We start from the raw sequence: 21,849 nt of genomic DNA, 5'->3' as shown, positions 1-21,849 counted from the left end.
CCCCGCTACCACTAAATTCACATCTAGAATTCAAGTAGCAGAAAATAAGTCTTAATTGAGATGCATACGAAGTGTATTTTAGTTCTGGACTTGCTTGGCACAGATACACAATCACCATTTAAGCAACAAAGCCAAATGCTGGTCAAGTACAAAGAACATGGGGCAGCCCCATTTATCCCAGTGGGTGCCTGCTCTGAACACTTTCCTACTGTATCTCCGTGGACTTGATGTGGAAAAAAAGTCCCTTTTTCTGCTCCACTTCTGCAGCAGCTATTGAACCTCCCTTCTTCAAAAGCATTACTGTTACTTGGCAGGCTCTCCGGGCGAGCTTAGGACTTGCGACCAGTAGTATACAAGTCTCCGGCGTTACATAAACACTGCGTTTGCCTTGTTATTTCGGGATATCCCCTATCACAGATGGGCACTCCTTCTGTGCACCACTCAGGACAACAAAGCCTCCATATAACCAAATAAACCTCTTTTTTCCCCCCCTCCTGGCACGTGGTTAAACCTCCATCACCTCCACATCGGAGACAGATTATTAAAAAGCTCCTGCATAAGCTTGAGCAGGTACATAGGGAACTTCTACAAGCCTGTATGGTTTGCATAATATTTTTATTCGTTTGATTTTTGGAAATAAAGATTTGCAGCTGAAGTGGGTTTCCCTGCAATACTCTTCACCTTAGGAGCAGCAGCAGATGCAGCCAAAGCGGAGCTTTCAGTTCATTTCTTAATTATAAGTGATGGCTTTTAGAGGAACGGATTTAAGCCTTCAGCCCTCCCAGGGGAGCAATACGACAGGACCATCCTCCTCCAGTACAAACCACGGCAAAGCAAAGCCCATCCATCCCACCGGTTGTTTTTCCATGGGAGCAGAATTAGCGGGGGCCTTTAATGATGATTATTCCTGCTCTGGTCTAGTCACGCTCGGGAAGGCAACATAGCAAAATGCCATTACCCGCACAATACCTCAAATTGATCCATATATATATATATATAAGATGTATAAGTTTATACTCATTTACGTAATATATACATATAAAATATATGCAGGCATAAAATATACATACACACATATAAAAATATATGCATAAATAATACGTATACACATAGGATCATATAATTGCTTGGGTTGGAAAAGACCCTCATACACACATATACAGACACATTGCACACACATATAAATGCTTTATATATAAAGATATGGCGCAAGGACTGAAACTAACTCACAATCTCAGCATTTCCTCTTGCAAAAAGTGATTTTTGTAGTCAGTAATCTACTGAGAAAAACAAACCAACCCACCAAACAGCTTTCCAGCTTTTCAATGCGTTTGGTGCAGATGGGCCAAAATTGGTTGAGCGTTTTTATAAGGAAGGAAGGGAAAAAAAAGAAGTGGGTGGCATCTCTTTTTTTGTAGAAAAACAATATGCAATACACATTTTATTGAAAAATAAAATGAAAACAACAAACACAGAAGCGGACGGCACATTTAAAACCCTGACTGCAGTCGGCTTGAGGGGCGGCTGGGAGATTAAAGTACCTTTAAGCCCAAATACCTGCTGATAAAGCATTAATCCAGCGCTCGCAAGGCAGAGGGTGGGTGTTGGTTGGTTACACACCCCTCTGGGGAAGCTGCTGGGGAAAAGAAGATCATTCAAAATGCAATAAATAGCTGGGGAGTGCCTGGTGTGCCCTGGGAGGGGATGCAGCTTCCCTCCATCCTCCCAGCCCATCGGGATGCACCGCACGGCCACGGAAAACAAGAAACGTTTAAATACATGAAACAGAGAGCGATTTAGGAGTCAAAGTAAATCAGAGGGGAAAGAAAAAAAAAGAAATGAACCACCAAAAATCATCGCACGTAAGCTCATGTGGTTGCATTGGTAGGTTTTGTTTTTCCATGCGCTATCAAGCGGTGTGTGTCCTTGAGGTCTAGAGGTGTTATCTTCACATTGCTAAAAACAAAAAGCGGAGAACATTGCAAATGTTCCCGAAACGTTCAGAAGTAACAAAAAACGGCTAATCCGGCACACGAAGCAGGACAGAAGTGCCGGGTTAGGGCAAGGATAAAGCAGCATTTTACAGCCAAGGGTGTTGCTGAAGGTCCCACTCCAGCCAGCACCCGCTCTTGTGGGTCATTAATATTATTTACTTTTCAGAAACTGCTGATACAGCCATTAAATAGCGCTGTGTTTCCTTCCCCCAGTGCAGATACTGGTGCAGGGATCGGCTTATGCACCTCAGCAGGTCGGATCCAGACCGGCGCGGTTTGCTGGGGACAGCTGAAGGAGCATCACTTGCTTTTACAACGTCCTCCCAACCAGCGCAGGGACTGGGATTTGATGAGACAGGTGTGCCCAGGATGCTCTGTGACCCTACAACGTCACCAAGGTGACCAGCTCATTTTGAGCTAACATTTTTGCGGTCAAAAATAACACAAAGAATAAAAACAAGCTAGAATTAAAATAATAATATATATAATAATAATATAAAATAATAATATATATTATTATAAATAATAATAATTAATACTAAATAATAAAATAATAATATATATAATAAAATATATAACGTATATAAAAATATGGGGGGGGGTGTGTATATATATCCACAAACATATAGCTATATAGCCGAACCCATTGCTCCCTATGCGGGGGACACGACATCATTGCCCTGCTGCTCAGACTGACCTCTTTAAACCCAGATTCCTCTAAACATGCCAAAGCCACTCCTTCTAGGACAATTATGGGAAAAAAAACACAAACCAAACAAAAAACCCAAACCAGAGCTGTTTTCATTTATCTTGAGTCCAACACAAACGCTGACGTGTTTTGCTGGGTGACATGGATGCTGTTTTGGGATAGAATCTATTTTTTAGTGCAGATTTGAGTAATTTGGAATAGACTCCCCTCCACCCCCCAATAACAGATTTAATTGCAGAGCAAAGTACAAAATGGAAAAAAAGACAAAAAAAATCCTTCCAGCTTTTCATCACGACACTTGAAAAATGATACTTTGAAACGCGGAGATAAGCATCCTATAAAATTATAATCAGACTGCTGCAATAAAGCTGTAGCCATGACAATCTGATGTTCTTGGCACTAATGAGACTTAATAGGAGTTTTTAATCGTGTGCCCCAGATGCACCTAAGACATGAAAAATACCGTGTACAGCAGCCACACTGCCAAAGGGCTTTGACCCGCTGGTGGATGCATAGTGGTACCTTGAATTCTCCCCTATTTACCACTGTGAGCAACTCTCACCACTATTTTATCCTGCTTTGTTTTCAGGAGAACAAATGTTGAGGAGAACATCTACACATATGGAGGTGTCCAAAACAGAACGGACCCGTGCCGGAATTTAGATTTAGGAGCGTAATTTCTTGCATGAAAAATAGTTTGGCATGTTAAAAAATAAAATAATAATAATAATAATTAAACAAAAGGACAAAAGCAGCCTTGTTCCCAACACTGTGGTTCCCGTGAGCTTGACCTCCCTCTCGTCCCAGCGTGCCAGGGGACACATATGGGTCACCACCCCAAAAAACAGACGTCAAAGCACGTTGTGTATTCGCAGAGCTATTCAAGAGCGATGAAAAAAGGAGGAGGAGAAAATAAAACAACAGCTATGGAGGACACTGAGTATATGAGGGCACAACACTGAATGTGGGTGTTCAATGTGTCCTTGTTCAGAAAAATCACAGAGCATCTTCTGCTAATGAAGAAACGTGCTGCTACACTGCTGGAAAAAGAAGCGCCCTTTTATTTGGTTTATAAATGAGGTTTACAAGGGTAAGCCCACACCTTGAACAGGGCAGGGACAGTAAATGAAGCGCCGAGGAGGTGACCAAAAAATGCAGCAGCCAACCTTTGTGTTGCTCAAACCCAAAATCTCCTCCTGAAGATGCCACCACCTACACAGCCCAGCAACGAGGCACCGCAAAAGACTTGGTGACACTTTACCGCTTGCTTTCTAAACCACTGGTGGTGTTTTACAATCCACATGCGCAACGGGGGCATTTACAAGCCATTTACATCAATGAGCATCTTTGCAGGGTTCGAGCTGCTCAACCTGTGGGATGCTGGATCCGGGTCCACTCACAGGCTTTGGGGAGAAAAGCCAATCCCGACAAGCCTGAAAGTTACTCTCTTTTTTTATTATTATTATTAGAGTAAACTCTAGGAAGGAAGCTCTTTTCAGTGTTAATAGGATCACTCAACTACCACTTGGAAATTTAATTTATTAAGATGCCATGGCAGTAGCTACTACTTGTGCTGCGACACAAAAACCTCCTCCTACTAGAGCCGCAATGATTTATCTCATGATGGCCACGCTGACCGGCACCTTTTCCCTGAATGGATGCCACTCACCTGCGCAAAGAGCAGCAAAACGCCCTTTAAATTTGCTTTACACCACTGATACTACTCCACAAACACAAAAGGCACGGATGACGTGTATCACAAGCCGCGAACTGAGCATATGGTGTTTGCCCTAGAGGTACCTACAGGCTTTTATTATGGTTTTTGCATATATTTATTATACACATATGTAAAACAAAATCTACTTTGTTCCTCAGCATCTCTTGCAGCAGAAGGTCTATGGGTTTCTCCGAGCTGCTCACCTGTGAGGTGCAGCCATACCCAACGCTGTTGTAACCTCTGAGCAGTTTTGCAGTGATGCTGAACCCAGCTGAACCGTCAGAAAACCCTCCGGAGGAGCCGAAAACTGGGGCCACCTCCACTCCCCAACACCCCGACACTGACAAGCACCCATCGGCTTGCGAAGGTCTTTGCAAGCACCGTGCAGATTTGCTTTAAATCCTTGCACCAGAGCAATTCCGCTCGCTCATTTTTTTACAGGAGGGAATAAAGGAAAGCAAGGGTGGATTATTATTTTATTATTTTATGTTTTATTTTATAATGCGGATCTTAACAAGCTGATTTTGCAGCAAGCATCCCTCCAGAGGAGGCTTCCGCTGGCTTGCTCCCTGCCTCCTGTGGAACCACTAGAGATGGCAGAAAACTCAATTAAGAAGCGTGGTTTCCATGATTCATCCGGCAGAAAATAAGAAGCACAGACACAACAGAGCAGCAGAGGAAGGAAGGAAGGGAGGAAAACCACTTCTCCAGGGAGCACTCAGCTGCCTTGACTACCAGCCCATTCCCTTCCCTCACCAGCAAGGAAAAGTGCCCCAGGGTGACGATGCCAGCAGTTTGCAACCCTGACTCATCCCCAATGAACCTGCAAGGCATAAGGGAACCCTTCCCTGCCAAAAGGACATCATACCCAATAACAGAGCCAGAGGACATTTGGCGGGACCCTATGGCAGTTAAAGGAGGACCGAACGGGCAACCTGAATTCCTAGTTTCTCAGCTGAGGCTTCACATATAATTCAGACAATTCCCCAAGTGTGCCTTAAGGATGGTTATTCTGATAAGTTTAGCCCCCTGGAAAGTAAGGTTTGCAGCCCTCATGATGCCTCGGGCAGCCTCACCCCACACCAAAGCTGCAAGCCAGAATTGTCCCTCTCTTGGAGATCAGGTAGGACACTGGTCTGCAAGAGGGGGACAACAAATCTTCCAGGTTTCACCCAAAGTGCAACACCCTGGGCAGAGCATAAGGGAAAGGAGCCTCACCCTACCCCGGCAGTGACAACAGCCAGAAGTGCTTCAGGTGCCACCAGCCTTCCCTTGCATGTGTTTTGGGATGAACTCCTGGAGCAAAGCAAGATGAGGATGAGGAGTTGGTCCCTGCTCTAGGTCCTTTGCAGAGCCAAGGGGAGCAGAGGAAACCTCACCATTTTTCTTACTTATTTCTGCATGTTGGCCCAAGCTCATTGATCACAGAATCATTTTGGTTGGAATAGACCCTTGAGAACATCGAGTCCAAACATTAACCCACCCCTGGTAGGGCAGGACACGCGGGTGGCAGCGAGGACAACTGCAGCTGCAGACGTCGTGCCGAGCAAAGCTCTGCGTGTTATCAGCGAGGAAGGGAAGCTCAGCAAGACAGAGATAGAGCTCTTTCCAGGCAATTTCATAAAACACAGACTTTCTAATTGAATTTGGAGTTTCGGCAATTAACTCTTCCAAAAGTACATAAGCCTGAAGGGAGAAGGCGGGGGGGGGGGGGAAACCAACCACAAACAAACATATAATCGGCTGGTAAGAGATTTAAAATGTAATAATTGGCAAGATGAATTTTTGCTTGCCGTCTGGTTTTGCAAGCTAAAACCCAGCTGAGTTGATAAAGGGGAAGGTTTATGCAATTGCTGCTGTGTCTGTTCGCCTACACGTGCCCCCTCCCAACGCTGTTCCCAACATGTTCTCCAAGTTCAGCCACATTTTACTGAAATTTAGAGGTCTCTAAGATACCTGGTCCATGGGAGAGGGACCGATGCCAGCACAGGGACATCCCGTGCACCAGCTCCTGACCAAGCATCCTATGTGAATAGTCAATAAGCCTGAGCTGCACCCAGAGCTGCTGCAAACTTGTTGGGAAACCCGGTGAGCATAAGAAAAGCCGAGCAGCACAGTTCTCCAGAAATAAAACAGAAAATAAACAAGCTTTCCACTGGTTTGCTGGGTACTTTGCTTCCCCATTAGTTCTACCTGGTGGAAGCTCCAGCTGGACAATCAAAACCAGAGCAATGCGCAAAAGCAAACCGGGGTGAGAAAACAATTCTGCTCAAACTCTTTATTTCCCCATCCAGCAGAAATTTGGGGACCTTCAGTAATTTTCTAAATTATAAAACCTGAAACGCTTTGAAAGCCCATGAGAACATTCAGAACCAAATCTCAGCAGCTGAGAAGTTTTGCTCAGTTTTTTCTGCCCCTTTCTAAGCTATTGGTTAATTAACATTTCAGAACGAGAACAAATAAATGCATCATCTTTAAGATGTTTTAACACACTTTCTCCCCCAAGCACGCCCAGGGCTGGACGCTGGGCTGAAGTCTGTGTGCCATAAGCATCATAAAACTCCTTCCTTTCCCCTTGTCTCTAAGGAAAACCACCACCACCAAAAAAAGAGAATTTAAAAATAAAATTCCCCTACACACACCAAATAGGAGCTCGCAGTGGTGGTGTCACCAGTGATGTTGAAACAACTGAAGTTTGCAGTGCAAATACTCCCTCTTCTCTTTCCCAACTCGGTAAACACTCTCCACATCCACAATTTCACGCACTTGTCCACAATCCTTTTTTTTTTTCCCCCCACAATAATCAGAAACCAAGGGTTAAAGTCAAGGTTCCTGGTTTGCTTTTTATAACATCCCATAGTGGGTTTGCAAGAATCCGCTCATAAACCCGCAGCGGCCTGCAAGCTGCAGAGTGACAACTACCCAGTGCCATTTTTCTACACCAAAAATCAGGGGTGGGCCACGATTTTACCCCCATACCCAGGGAAGGATGGGGCCTGCCATGAATGCAACCATCGCACACGTAACAGCACAGAAAGAAGGTTCAAAAATCCCTGCCAGGGAACACCCGGAGGCGTTTGGCTTCTGTCTAGAAATATTAAACTATTTTGAGTACAATTTGTTTGGGTTTTTATATGGGTGAGAGAGACTCGGCCAGATGCCTGGGTGAAATGCAAGCGCTGATGGAGAGCGGTGGGGAAAAGGAAAGGATGGCTATGGGGGGGGGAAAGAATAAATATATCTATTTTTTTAAAAAAGGGAAGTGTGCGAATGTGATGTTTTGTATAATTTTAGCTCTCTCGGAGTGACGTGAGCGTGGTGGACGCGGCTCCCCATGCCGGCTTCCCCGCACGCCTTACGTCAAATCGAAACCTGAGGGAGCTGGAAGAGGAAACTACTGATTTGGGCTGGGTGGGAGCAGCAAACCCAACAATTTCCTGTCTGTGGTACGACAAACCCAGGCCCTGGTATTCGCGGGGACGCCACCGCCGCCACCTCCCACCCCGTCCTCTTCCCCCTCTGACTGGGATCTGTGTCATCGGCCGCGCTCTTTCGAGTCACACCAGATGACTCGTAGCGAAAGAATTAAACATAAATAAATAAATAAACAAACATTTAAAATTTCAGTTTCATTTCTGGCTTCCAAAGAGTCACCGCCACCCTGCGCAGAAATATTAATTGCTGTGACCGCAGCTTGGAGCCGCCAGCCTACGGCTTTTTACCTACCCCCACCCCGAATTCCTCTGGTCATTGGCAGTTCAGCTGAATATTCCACTTATGCTAACAAAGAGGACATTATTTGAGCCACGATCCTGTAATTTGGTGTAGGCCCTATGCAGAAGCTTCCTGGAGGCAAAAGCTGGATGTAAAGAGCCGGCCCTGCATGGATCAATGTGCACGGACAGAGAGTGCGTTAACAGGCACTTGGATATTCTCACCTAACTGCTATTAAAAATGTGTTATTCGGGGCATAAAGATTCAGCACAGGTCACTAGCAAAGATATTAATCAAGTGGTGATATGTAAATACCGGGTGCATTAGCAGCTCTGCTGGTCTCCTTGAAGATGCTGAAGCAGGAGCATCCCTGCCTGGAGCATCTCTGCTGGGCAGCATCCAGGGTAACACTTGCCTCAAAATGGCCCAAAAATCACTGCCTGTTTCTGGAGCAGAAGGACTTTTGTGCTGGGCAGCATGCCAGATCCCTCCAGACTCTGTGCTCACCATGCCACCTGTGCAGGTTTTGCCGTTTAAAAGCCTGGGATGAGGTTTCCCGGGGAAATCTGGAGCGGGATCGGTGAGGAGTGTTGGAGGGGTCCCGCCTGCCAAAAATGCGGCAGCAAACACCGTCACCATTTATCACGTTATTTGAGTCAAGCACTCACCACGCTGCCTCAAAGGGAATGCAAACAGCTCCTCGCAAGCCTGTCGGCATATTAAAGGGCACTCAGAGTCCTCTCGTGAACGTCATGGACTTGAAAAGCAATACTGAGGAGTGACAGAGCGCTGATTTTGAAGCAAAACATCCTCCTTGTCTCAACTGACAGCCAGACAAGTATCTGCAGATCTTGCAAATGAAGGTGCTCATTGTCATCCTGGTGGCAGGGACCGGAGAAATGCCCGGACCATACGCCAAGCACTGATGCTCAAATAAGTATTTTTGGAAAGTATGGCTACAATAAAACTCCTTCCTTTATTTCTCTGTAGCCTTCAGCCATTTCTCTTGCCTTCTCTAACAGCAAAGCACAGGTGGCCACCTAGTGAGCCCCTACCCAAGTCTCCTGGGACAAGTCCACAGCAAAACGAGCAAGTCACCTGCAAAACAGCACCACTGACTCATCCTGCCTCGTGTTTGCAACAGAAATGGGCTGGGGCAAGGATTCTGCATTTCTCTTACATAGCCTTGAGCTGTTTCAAAGAGTTCGTTCCAGTTTCAAGGCAAAGAATTTGCCCAGCAAGTCTCACGACAGCTTGGAGCATTTATAAGCACTGCAAAACCTAAACCTCAAACACAAACCTGGGGAAATCAATGACACTGCACTTTCTTGGCATTTTATTGATAACCCCTTAAGGGGTCCATTAAGAAAAAGAGACTTTACACAGAGAACATTAATATTTTCAATCGATCTTGCAAAAGAGTGCAGCTCAAGCCATTGGCAAGATAACAAGGGCAGAGTCCATCCCATGGTGAACAGAGCCTCTCTGGTGAATCACAGACACATTTGCAGGCTAAAACCTGCAAAAGAAAGAGCTCCATGTGCTAAAACAAAACACTTTGCATGTGACAACTCCTGTGCCAGTCCTCAGGTGACATCCCCCAAGTGATGGAAAGGAGATAGCGGAACAATGGAGTTGCCCAAACCCTGATGATGTGATTCACAAAAACAACCCCAAGGCCTTAGAAGATGTAATCACTGCCCGGTGTTATCAGCTGCTCTCTATGGAGGGTAAGGGATCTGCTTTGACATTTATCCCAGGTGCGGTCCCCACATCCATCCTGGCTGGATAAAAAGGAGATGCAGCACCTCAAGCCGTCCTGCTGCCTTGGCTGGGTGATGCTGCAAGCGTTAACACCTTCAAGTCCAGAAGGACTATCCTCATTTCAAACCCAGCTGATTTTTTTTGCTTCATTCACTTATTTTCTTCAGCACAAACCCCTAAAGGTGCTCGGTCCTCCCCCAGCGCTCCCAGCAAGCAGCTGGAGCCGGCTGCCACACATATACCGCCTGTAAAAGAAACCTAAAGAAAAATCTGCATTTCCATTACAAAACTTCCATCCACGGACTTTCTGAATCTGCTCAGTGCACATTTAGGTCATCTGTCTTAAGCCATTCCTCTGCCAGCCACCATTTGTCCCCCCCTTCTCCATTTCTGTCATCTCATCCGTTATTCCCACTACCATATAGAGCATCCCCCAAATCCTGCGTTTAACGCATATCCCACAAAGCTCCTCCCAAGCGCATTTCAAAAAAGCAGAGTTTTTTTTACTTGCATGTGTTTAAAACTGCCTTAAGTTGACAACAACAATAACCCGCGTTCACTTCCTTCCTTCCTCTGCTCCCAGTGATTTTAAGCCTCATTTTTTTGTTGTTTGTAAGTCAATAGTGGCAAAATTCCTAAAAACCCCTGGGCGAGCACCAGGAGTTTCCAGTACAGACCCCAACCACCACAGACCAGCTAAATACTACTGCTCTTAAACCTCAGCATTTTTCTGCCTGCTTTCCAGAGAGGACTCTGCCAAGCACACGGCACGGCTCAATTAACGAAGTGCCTTAATCCAGCGGGGTGATAAATAACAGTGGAGCAACCAGGTCATTGCAATTCACTTGAGTAACCAGAATCTCTATCTGCCGCTTGGGTTTTTTCCAAATCCCTGCCTGCATTAATGACAGATTTTAATTGCCTATTCCCAAACAGTCCGACTGCAGCCCCTCCGCATAGGCAAGGACTGAGCTGACCAGATTTTCTCCTATAAACATGAGAAAATACTAATGTAAATCCAGATTTTCCCTTTTTCCAAGCTTGGGAGGAGGGAAGGCATTTTTACCCCCCTTTCTCATTAATGAAGAGCTTCTACCAGCATCCCACAACCAGACTGGGGCTGGTCTGCTGCAAATTCAAAGCGATGCCCTAAACTCCTGTGAAGCTCTGGGCAGGCCACAAGAATCTGCCTTCCCTGCCCTCCAGAAGGTTTATCCCAAAGGATGGAGTTGGCAAAGCCAACTTTTTCCCCTCCCCCCCACAACACAGCAGTCCATAGGGGATCTGCAAGGAAACTTTTTAAAGGCATTTCCTTAAAATTCACAGAAAAAAAGAAAATCTGCTTCGCAAAGAAGGAATGATTTTTTTTAACACTGGGGAGGAACAGGTTAAAAATGCAAGGAAAGGGTTTCAACATGGAAAAACTGCAAAATTAATATATCTGGAGATGAAGCAGAGGCTGGATGAAGGACGGCATTGAGGAGGCACATGAGGAGCGAGTCCCGGCCCACCCCGCTCTGCTAAACCCGACCCCGATAACTGGCAGGAGCTCAAAGAAGAGCCATAAAAATAATGAGAGGGCTGGAAGAGCTGACACGCAGGAAGATTAAAAGGAACTATATACGTATAGCTTGGCTCAGCGACAAAAGCCAAGGGGAAAGGGAAGGCAACAGCCGGTGATATCCATGGGTCTTGACGGTCCTGGGGAGGGGGGTTTGGGGCTGAGCCCCCCGGGAGCACCGTCCTGCTCCCCCCTCCAGCACTGTGGCCGCTGCATTCCTTCCCTCTAATACAATCCCTAATTTAACAAGTGGAGAGGATCCGGGCAGACACTTTTGGGGGGGGATGCATTACGTCAGGCGCTAATTTAGGTCCTCGCTGGGCTTCGTCCCCATGCGCGCGTCCGGCTCTCAGCACCCGAGTTGGTCCCAGCACCCAGCGCAGCATGAAACCGAGGGGCGCATCGCTTATTCATTTGTGATCAACGGGTTGACTTTTTATCGTTTCTAGAAAGCTATGTGTGTTTTTTTTTCACCCAGCCACCAAGTGCTCAACTGCAGCAAATCTTTCTGGAGCTCCAGCATAAAAATAATCACACACACACACAAAAATCAAGTTTTCAGAGAGTGAAGGCTATCTCCAGCACGAGACCCTTTGATGGGAGCGCTTGCTTCCTTTCGAAACAAGCATATTTATATCTGTCTCTTCCTTCCTTTAACTTCAGATAATTAATAAATCAAAACCGAAGCATGGTGGAAGACGGCGTTTTTAAAGCCGCACAAGGGCTCTGCATTCAAACGGGACCCGCAGCTGACAGCTCTGCTACTCCCACAGCCGCAGGCACGCGCGGGGACCTCGCAATTAATATTTTATTTGAGCAATTACAGTAATCAGCCTGGACTATACCGTTGAGTAAACACACCCGAGCCTTAAAGAGCTGATAAAAGAAAAGACAAGGGGGAGGTTTGGCGGGACGGGGCTCCCCATGGCCGGCGAGTCGGGGTGCTCGCTTTCGGCGGGGAGCGCGTCCGAGCTGGCTCCTCCGCCACAAAGCCACCCCGGCGTCTCGGGCCGCGCGTTCCCACGCGTCCCAGACAAACGGGCTCTTTGTCCAGGTGCACCCAAAGCCATCGGACACCGCGGTGTCCCCGGTCCCCTCACCCACACCGCCCCATTCACCACCCCGTGCTCGCAAAGGGCCCTCGGAGGCGCTTCCCTCGTCCAAAGCCGCGCGGCACAAGCTACGACTTCAGAATTAAGTTTTTCTGTATACTGGAGAGCGCCCATACGAATCCAACCCCCTCACCCCATAAATGAAGATGATTCCCAGCTTGGGGCAAAATCCTCCAAGCAAAGCAGTTGGTGGACGGGGGCTGAGGCCCTGCCACAGGCAAACCAGCCCTGGGGTGTAAAACTTTGGGTGATTTTGGGCCGAGGCAAGTTGAGAGGTGGCAGTGGAGGGTGCAGGCTGGGAGCATGGGGGGTGCTGCGGCGGCAGGGGGATCTGGGTAGGGCATGGGGGGGAGAGGCAGCCCCAGGCTGGGATGGGGTGCTAGGGCAGGGTGTGTGTGCCAGGGCAGGGTGCAAAGCAGAGTGCTGGGGCAGGGGGCTAGGAACTAAAGCACAGCACTGGGGTAGGGTGCTGTGGCAGGGTCCTGGGTGCTCAAGCACAGCACTGGTGCAGGGTCTGGGTGCTGGAGAGGGTGCTGGGAGCTAAAGCACAGCACTGGGGCAGGGTGCTGGGTGCTGGGAGCTAAAGCACAGCACTGGGGCAGGGTGCTGGGTGCTGGGAGCTAAAGCACAGCACTGGGGCAGGGTGCTGGGTGTTAAAGAGCAGTCCTAGAGCAGGGTCCAGGGTGCACTGGGGTGGGATGCTGGGTGCTGGGAACTACAGCACTACATGCTGTGGGAGGGGGCTGGAAGCTGAAGCACGGTAGTGGGGCAGGGTCCTGGATGCAGGGGGCTAAAGGACGACAGTGGGGGAGGGTCTTGGGTGCCAGGGCAAAGTACTCAAGCACAGCACTGGGATGGGGTCTTGGATGCACTGGAGCAGGGTCCTGGGCGCTGTGGCAGGGTCCTGGGTGCTCAAGCACAGCACTGGTGCAGGGTCCTGGGTGCTGGAAACCAAAGCACAGCGCTGGGGTAGGGTGCTGGATGCTGGGGATGGGTCTGGGGTGCTGGGGCAGGGTGCTCAAGCACAGCACTGTGGCAGGGTGCTGGGTGCTCAAGCACAGCACTTTGGTAGGGTGCTGGGTGCTAGGTGCACAAGCACAGCCCCGGGGCAGGGTGCTGGGGGTGCCGGGGCAGGGTGCTGTGCTGGGTGGGGGGTGCCGGGGACACTCACCGAGCTTCTCGACGAGGCGCAGCATGACACCGCCGATGTGGATCTCGCCGGTGACCCGCAGGGTGACGTCGCGGCCCAGGTCGGTGACATGGACGCTCAGCTCCCACGTCCCATCGGCGTAGCAGCCGTCCGGCATGCGGATCCCGTCCAGCGCCATGGCCCCGGCCTCCTGCGCCGCCAGCCGCGCCTCAGCGCCCGCCCGCCGGCTCGGCTCAGCTCAGCCCGGCTCAGCACGGCTCGGCTCAGCACGGCTCGGCTCAGCCCGCCTCCGCGCCCCGGGGGGGTGGGATGGGGGCGCGGTGGGGCGGGATCGGGGGGGTGCAGCGCTGCCCCGCCGCCCCCCAGCCGCTGCCTGCGGGGCCGCCGCGGGAGGAGAAGGGGCGGGCGGGTAGAGGGAGGAGGAGGAGGGTGGAGAGGGAGGAGGAGGAGGAGGGGGATAGTAATTAAAGGAAAAACGCGCCCCGCGCAGCCGGGCCCCTTGGCCTTTTATGGAAGCGAAGGACGGAGCAAGCGGGGGCCGCTCCAACATCCGGGACTCGCCGGGGGGCGGCCCGGCTCGGCCCGGCTCAGCAAGGCTCGGCCCGGCCCGGCTCGGCTCAGCAAGGCTCGGCTCGGCTCTCGCCTCTGGGCGCAGCCAGTGGAGCCTCGTTCCCCCCGCGGCGCGGTGCTCGGCGGTCCCGGGGTGTGCGGAGGAGGAACCCCCGATCCGGCCCGCACAGCATCCTCTAGGGCCCGTGAAAACTCCCTGTCCCGAACACGCGTGGATGCTGCGAGCACATTTCCGTGGCAGCCTTGCCCACTCTGCTGCCTTTACGATGTTTTTCTTGAAACACTGGGTGTTTAAAAGCCCCATATTCATCAGCAAAATATTTCTCCATAGGCAACCCCCTTACCTTAGCATCGCCGTTCATGGCCTGCGCCGTGCCCGCGCTGAGACTGGTTCCCTCCATCCGTATCATCTGTGAGTGTAGGAAATGGGAACTGTCTTCAAATAAAGAGTCTGAACCGGCACAAATGGAGAAAAAAAAAGTATTATCCGCTTCCTGTAGCTCTCCACCCAATGATACATACATCCCGCCAAGGCAACCGGGCTTCCTGAAAAACCGTTGCGCAGGAGGAGCTGCGTGTTGGGGACCAACACAGTGGTTGGTGGCAGCGGGCAGGATGTGTCCCACACTGTGCGGGGCGGTGGGAAGTCACATCCCTCCAGGATGTCTCTGCCAGCCCAGAGCTTTCTCACAAGCACCATTCCCGCATTCTCTGCTGCGAATGGCAGCGGGAGCTTTGCCGTCATGGAGACAACAAAAACCTCTTAATGGGGATGTTAAAGTCCTGCCACCTTTTCACTTTTGCTGTTATAATGGAGATACTTATAAAGGGCTGTTCCTCTGTCTTCCCATACACATTAATAAAGCTTTCCAAAAGTTCCTCTGAGCACAATAAGCCAGGTTTGACATATAAACAGCACAGAGGCTTTGGGCTAGCGTGGCTGACGCTGCTATAGGGAAATTAGGTAATGCTGGAAGGATGGGCAGCAGATGACCTTCCCCACCACATCCTCCCAGGGCCTTAATCCCTGTCAATGTAACCCCCATTTCATCCTCTCAGACTTGGAAGCAGGAGTGTAATTTACAGGTTGACCGCTTGGGAGGCCAGGGAAAAGCTGGTCTGTAACAATAAAGCTTTCAGAGATTGTATCTCAGTGTTCTTCCAGGGCAAAACAATAGGGCAATAAATAGAAAGGGTTACTCTCAACCCAAACGGTTTGGACGAGGTTCCCAGCTGATGCAATTCAACACGGCTCCTCCAGAGCTAGTAACCTTGTAGTACAGCTGATTGCACGCTGTCGGCTAGAAGCTGCTGGTTTTTCACACTCTTAAAACCATTCGCGGAGTTTCTTTTTAACTGAGGATGGGGAAGGGCGCTCTCTGTCCCAGCTGGGGCCGGGCAATGCCGTCCCGGGGCTCTCTGTCCCCCCCAGTGCAGCGGCTCGGCGGTGGGTGTGCGGAGAGGCGGGCAGCATCGTCTCCAACGCTCGGCCGAGACGCAAAGCAAGGTCAAAAATGCACCGGCGAGGCTCTTGCGTCAGAGGCAGCCAAGCATCCCCACGGCTCTTCCCACTGTTTGCAAGAAGTCCTCGCTCCGCACAAGCAGCAATAGCCAAATAAGGTGCCGAAACACACGGCCGCTTCCATCGGGACGGGGATGATACCTACCAGATCTGCCGGCAGCGCAGCTCCCGGCCCGACGCTCCTTCTGCCTCTGCTCCGTGGAAGCCGGGGTGCTTTTCCAATGAAATGACTCAGTTGGGCATCTTTGGGAAATCAGCGATGAAGCTGAGAGGCTCCTTCCCGGTCGTGGGTTTATTCGACTTGTTTTGCCTTTTTTTTTTTTTTTTGGTTTTTAAACTGTGCGGTTGTTGGAACCAGCTGGTTTTCCTGCCCAGCTGCTCCGGGCAAGCCGGTCAGACTGGCTCTTTCCAGGGTGACCGGCCATGGAAATCTGCTCTGTGCATTTGGGTGCCTCAGCTGGGTGACTGGAGCAGGAAAAGCAGCAGGACTCAGCACCGGGCCCCTCTGCACATGCAGAGGCAGAGAAATTCCCCAAACCTCCGCATAAACAAAAGCTCCGTTTCCTCAAATGCTCCAGCGTGGCTGAGCACGATGCGCTCTGACCCGGGGGTGGGCAGACCCTGCTCAGCCCCCGTCACCCCTCTGGTTCACCTGCGTCTCGATATTCCCCATCTGCAGCTTCTTCCTTAACAAGGGCAAAGTTTCAAAAGAAAACCCCAAAAAAGGAGAAATGCAGATGCTTGTTTTTCCCCAGCACTTTTTGTGTCGAACACCTCCCTGCCTATGTGCTCCTTTACACCTCTTCACACAGGGTTTGCAAGCTCTTTACTCCTCCCTCAGTTTTACTCTGAGCTCTTTACATACATCCCTTAAGCAACGTGGAACCTGGAGCGTTATTTGAGTCCCTTTAAAAATGCATTACTAGTGACTGAACACCACAAACCACTTCTCTCCTGCTCCCACATCTCCAGCATCACATAACAGCAGGTGAGAGGGGTCCAAACCACCTGGGTGTTTTTTCCTGTGTGTCTCTTCATCTCCTTCCACCTCCAAACATCTTTTGGATGTCGCCAAGGTTCGCTTGTCACAAATGACCATTTCCCAGCAGAGAGAAGGTCGCGCTCCCAGCAAAGGAAATATGCCGGGTAACTCTGCTTCCTTGTTTATTCCCGGCCACATTCATTCTTCCCTGATTTTGTCATTTCGGAAATGTCCGTGTGACTTGGCTTTTTCATTTTTCTGAATGTGTGTGCAGAGTAATGAAGCTGTTGCAGCTACATATTGTACAAATGTGCATTCATTCAGCATCATTGTAATGAAAGGACGGGTCATATTTGGGATCAAGTTCTTGAAGAAGCACTTGAGATGTGGAGGTTCAGCCTTTCTAGACTGTAGCAATTCCCTCTTGTGATCTTGCAAAGATTATTCAGCATTTCTATACCTTAGTAATACCTCCATAAAATTTGCTTATGCCCCTTAGGACACAACTCCAGCGATGCAATCGCATTACTTTGCTCGTGCGTAGTCTTACTCCAGGATTATCGTCTCAGCTGGGTGTGATGTTTGCTCCTGGTGAATGAGGTCAGAGAAATTCCCAGGGGTTTGTCTCATCTTTGGGCTGTTCATAGCTGTTGCGGTGCCTTTGGGTTTTACCACCAGCTGTGGGGAGAAAGGAGATGACTGCAGGTATCGGAGCTGGGGTGGTACGTGGAGCCCGGGGTTGGACACATACAGCAGCACTGTGTATCCTCACAGAGTCTGAGGGCCAGGAACAGGGCTGTGTGCTCAAGTCCTCACATCTTCAGGATGGGACATTTGTCCTGGTTGCTCCAAGGGAAGTTCAGGCAACCTGATGTGGAAACACATCTGTGAGTACTGGTGCCAAGATGGGCATCCTTACCCAAAGCGAGAGCCATCGAGTGTCCAGATCTCTCCTCCTGATGGTCCAGGACACATGCGATGAAGCCAGGAACCAAGATTTGAGACTATATCACAACGATCCATCTTGGTCCTTCATGCCCAAAGGTTACAAAATACATCCCTGCAGCTGGAAGAAATCCGAGCTTGCAAGAGATAGCTACGCTCAGATAAGAGACGTGGAGCCAGAGCGAGCTGCTCCTCCCTTGTTAAGTCAAGCCAAGGTTTTGATGCCCTACAGCCACAAAATCACATCTCATTTCCATTCTGCATGTGCCTGTCATCATCTGCGGTGTGTTGGAGCCTGCTGGGCTTGTGCTGCAGGGCAAACCTCACTGCAGGGCTCTTTTCTGTCCCCTTGTCACCTTCTTTCTAGGAACCGGGCTCAGTTGAGCTCTGGAAGCCTCAGGCTGGGAGGTTTGTTCCCCAGCCTCTTCTTCCGCAATCAGCTCTTCATAACAAATAACTCTGCTGGCTCTCCTGACTCGGCATATCAGGCACTAGTTTCCTGTTGACATTATTCCCTGTGCCATCATTTATCCTTTTTCTATCATGCAGTTTTGTCCTTCTGATGTTTCCGGCTGCCAGGAGTGACCTCCACCGAGTGTTGACTCTTGCCTTGGCCCAAAAAGGAGGCAACGTGCCCCAAATCAGCCTCCAGTCATCCCCAAGGTCAGAAGGATCCTTGAACTTTGTGTCTGAAGGGGCTGGTGGGTTCTGGAGCACCCTCTTGACATCTGTTTTAGTCAGAAGGAGTTGTAAGCAGAAGGTTTGAATCCATGTGATGGAGAATTTGATAAATCCCAGGTAAATTCTCCTTCCAGCTCCCTGCCTGGTGCCTGAGTGTCTCACAACAGCTGTGCCCAGGCCCCCACTCTTGTCCCTGATCTTCCTCTGCATCGCCGTTGCCTGGCTCATGGGTTTGGTACCACTCGTCATCCTCACCTTGGACTCTTAATGTCACCTGGAGACTTGCAGCAGCAAATCACGCAGCTCTGCACAGCCCATGTTTTAGTAAAGGATGGGGCAGAACTGCTGCACAGGGATGCAGGAACATGTCCATCTCAGCTGCTGCTATCCCCATCGGCCTTTCAAACAGCCCCAGGACCTCCAAGGATGTCGGATCAATTCCTCCATCCAGCACACCACCCAGGTTTGCAAATTCTTTCAGCAAAACCTGTCCCAAACACAGCTTTCCCTGACCACTTACACCAGCTCTCAGAGGGTGCTCACCTGTGGATGCTTTACATGGTGCTGTCAGCAAGCAGTCAGTCTAGGTTATATTCTAGATGGAAAATGCTATGTTCTGATGAGTTAATCCCAGAACATGATCAATCTGTAGAGTTTTTTGGCTGAAACTGACCTCAAAGGCTACTCTGCCACACTACTGATTTGCACTTGCCCAAGAGACAGGGGGTAACTCCATCCCAAAGGCTCAAATATCTCACACCCCCATTTTTCTCCTGTAATATACAACATATTAAACCGCCTTCTATTGTCCATCAGATTTTTTGAGTCTTTGCTGGTCCCATTCTGGCTTTTCTCCACATCTAGAAGGCCTCCTATTCATTTGCCTTTACAAGTACAAAGTACAGGCTGGAAGGCTGAATTTCTCCCATGGAGCTGGGGCTTGAAGAAAACCCAAATGTCACGCAATGCTCAGTCACCATCCCTGGAGCTGGTGGCTCTGGGCTGTTAGAGGAAACACCCACTATCATTTATCCACTGCTAGTCAGCAAGAAGGAAAAAACCCAAGAGTCCCAAATAATTCATCCGATGGCTCCAACACCATCGTCTGCGGAGCCGGCCAGACAGTAGAAAGTGTCTGTTTGGAAGTGATTTACTGGGAAGCAGTGGAGACAAAAAAAAAATAATCCCCAAATCACACCATCAATTATTCACAGCTGCTATTCAGGCCCTTTCAGGGCAGCCGCTTGCTGGGAAGCGGAGTTGCGGGAAAGCACCCTGTGCTGGCACCCAGCACATCTCCCCAGGCTGAGAAGGAGGGGAGGAAAAATGCACCTGGCACCCTGTGTAGCCCCATCCTAGAATCATTTTGCTTGGAAAAGACCTTTAAGATCTGTCCTGTGTGTTTGCAAAGCGGCAGCCTCGTGGCCGGCATCACCAAGCGCTCCAGCATCAACCCCCCACCCCGGGCCCTGGCACCGGCGTTTCCCGTTATCTCTCCGGCCCCAGCCCTCCCCTCCCCAACGGTCTGGGGAAACTGGCTCCCAGCCCATGGGTTTTCCCTCTATCAGTGCAGGGAGCAGTGAGGCGAAGCTCGTCTGTCGCGCTTCATTAGGGGGCCCGAGGGCTGCGGAGGTGTAGGGCATCCCCAAGGCCTGCTGGACCATTCCCAACCCTATGGATGTGCTCTGGAGTGGGGTCAAAATCAACTCAAGACATAGAATCATAGAATCACTTTGGTTGGAAGGGACCCTCAAGATTGAGTCCAACCATTAACCCAACCCTGGCACTAACCCATGTCCCCAAGAACCTCATCTCCACATCTGTTCAGTCCCTCCAGGGATGGTGACTCCACCACTGCCCTGGGCAGCCTGTTCCAATGCCTGACAGCCATTTCTGGGAAGAAATTCTTTCTAATATCCAATCTAAATCTCCCCTGGTGCAACTTGAAGCCATTTCCTCTCATCCTGTCACTTGTTACCTGGAAGAAGAGACCAACCCCCTCCATGCTCCAAGCTTCTTTCAGGCAGTTCAGAGATCAGAAGGTCTCCCCTCGGCTCCTGTTCTCCAGGCTGAACCCCCCCGGTCTCTCAGCTGCTTGTGTGCCATGCAGGGATCAGAAGCAAAGTCCACCTCTTGCAGATCCATGTCTTGCCCAAACCTGGGGTTCCAGCACACCAGTTTTTCTTTGCGAGCATTACTTGAATCCCCCCACCCTATGCAAATTTTGTTCAGCGTAAGATGGACTCCCCAGGGCACTGTTTGACTCTACAGCATTGCAAAAATCACCAAATTGTGAAATGGAATAGCAAATCCAGCCCTGTGGACTGGATGTACAGCAGTGCTCAAGGGACATGAGGGTGGGAAGGGATCGAGATGATTTTCCCACCGTGGAAACCCCAGAAATCCCAGCTTGGGCCACCCATCCTCAGAAGGATGCTCTGGAGATGGGTTTATTCTTAATCTCCCATGACAACAGCAGAAACCCAGACACCCTTGTACAACGTGGAAAGCAAACACCAGTGGGCAGCTGGGACACCCTCACGGATCAATTAGCCCCCAAAGCCCCATACCCACCCTTCGTGTGGTATCGAAAGAAGGAGCCACATGGCCCCACGCTCCCCAGGGAGGAGCAGCCCTATGTCCCCCAAGCCTGGCCAGAAGGAAGAAAGGAGCATCAGCACCCCAGAAATACCCCCACTTCATTCCCATTGTCTGATCCCAAAAGCATCCAAATCTTGCAGAATAAGGGACTCGAAGCCAGCTGTGCTGATGCAGAGAGCCAGGAGTTCCCCAAGGCTGCAAAGCCCCCAAGGCCAAACAAGAATAGCAGCAGCCCCATAAATCACACCCATCCTATAAATCACACCCTCCCCATAAATCCCAGCCCTGCTGCGTGAAGCTGCAAAGGCTGGAGGATGAGGAGGAGGAGGAGGGTGGCACCGAGGATGGAGCCGCTGGGGTTTGGCCGCCTTTGCTCATTAGCTATCGGAGAACAAAAAGCTCCAAACAAGCGTTTCTATCGATACGCACGTCAGAGCTCTGCGAAAGCCGGGCTGATAACAGGCACCTGAGCAAAGGCACCGACACGACGTGGGTGCCGGGGACATCTGCGGCACATTTGGCTGCACGGCCCTGATGGAGCTGTCATGCAGGGCAACTTGGTCCGGTGCAAATCACTCAAATTTGCCCCAGACTGCAGGTTGTGGGTGCAGGTGGAGTGAACCAGCATCATCCCCTATGACCGCTTCACTTGGGCATCTGTGGGGCTCCCCACAGCACCCCTGACTGCTCCTCTGTCTTGTTTTTAACCAAACACAAATGTATCCTGGCTCTTCTTGCTGGGTTTGTAGTGTTTGCTGGACTTTCCTTGTCAAATTTGGGTACAAACAGCTGCAGCCAGGGAAACTGCAATAATTTCCTCCCCATTT

The 21,849-nt window shown here is 50.0% G+C and overlaps 1 protein-coding gene across 1 annotated transcript in view; it reads right to left on the bottom strand.

Annotated features, from left to right (window-relative positions):
* Positions 1–14,729, bottom strand: part of FERMT2 (FERM domain containing kindlin 2) — a 55,796-nt gene extending 41,067 nt beyond the window's left edge. Inside the window, 2 exon segments of the mRNA XM_082058170.1 lie at positions 13,743–13,911; positions 14,636–14,729. Of these exon segments, the coding sequence (XP_081914296.1) occupies positions 13,743–13,911; positions 14,636–14,701 (235 nt within the window). The 5' untranslated portion in view covers positions 14,702–14,729.
* Positions 14,730–21,849: the final 7,120 nt, after the last annotated feature.

This window comes from Streptopelia decaocto (genome assembly GCF_964273445.1).
Source record: "Streptopelia decaocto genome assembly, chromosome: 7".
NCBI lineage: Eukaryota > Metazoa > Chordata > Aves > Columbiformes > Columbidae > Streptopelia > Streptopelia decaocto.
Note: the sequence above shows the minus strand (reverse complement) of the source record. Positions and strands in the feature narration are given on the sequence as shown.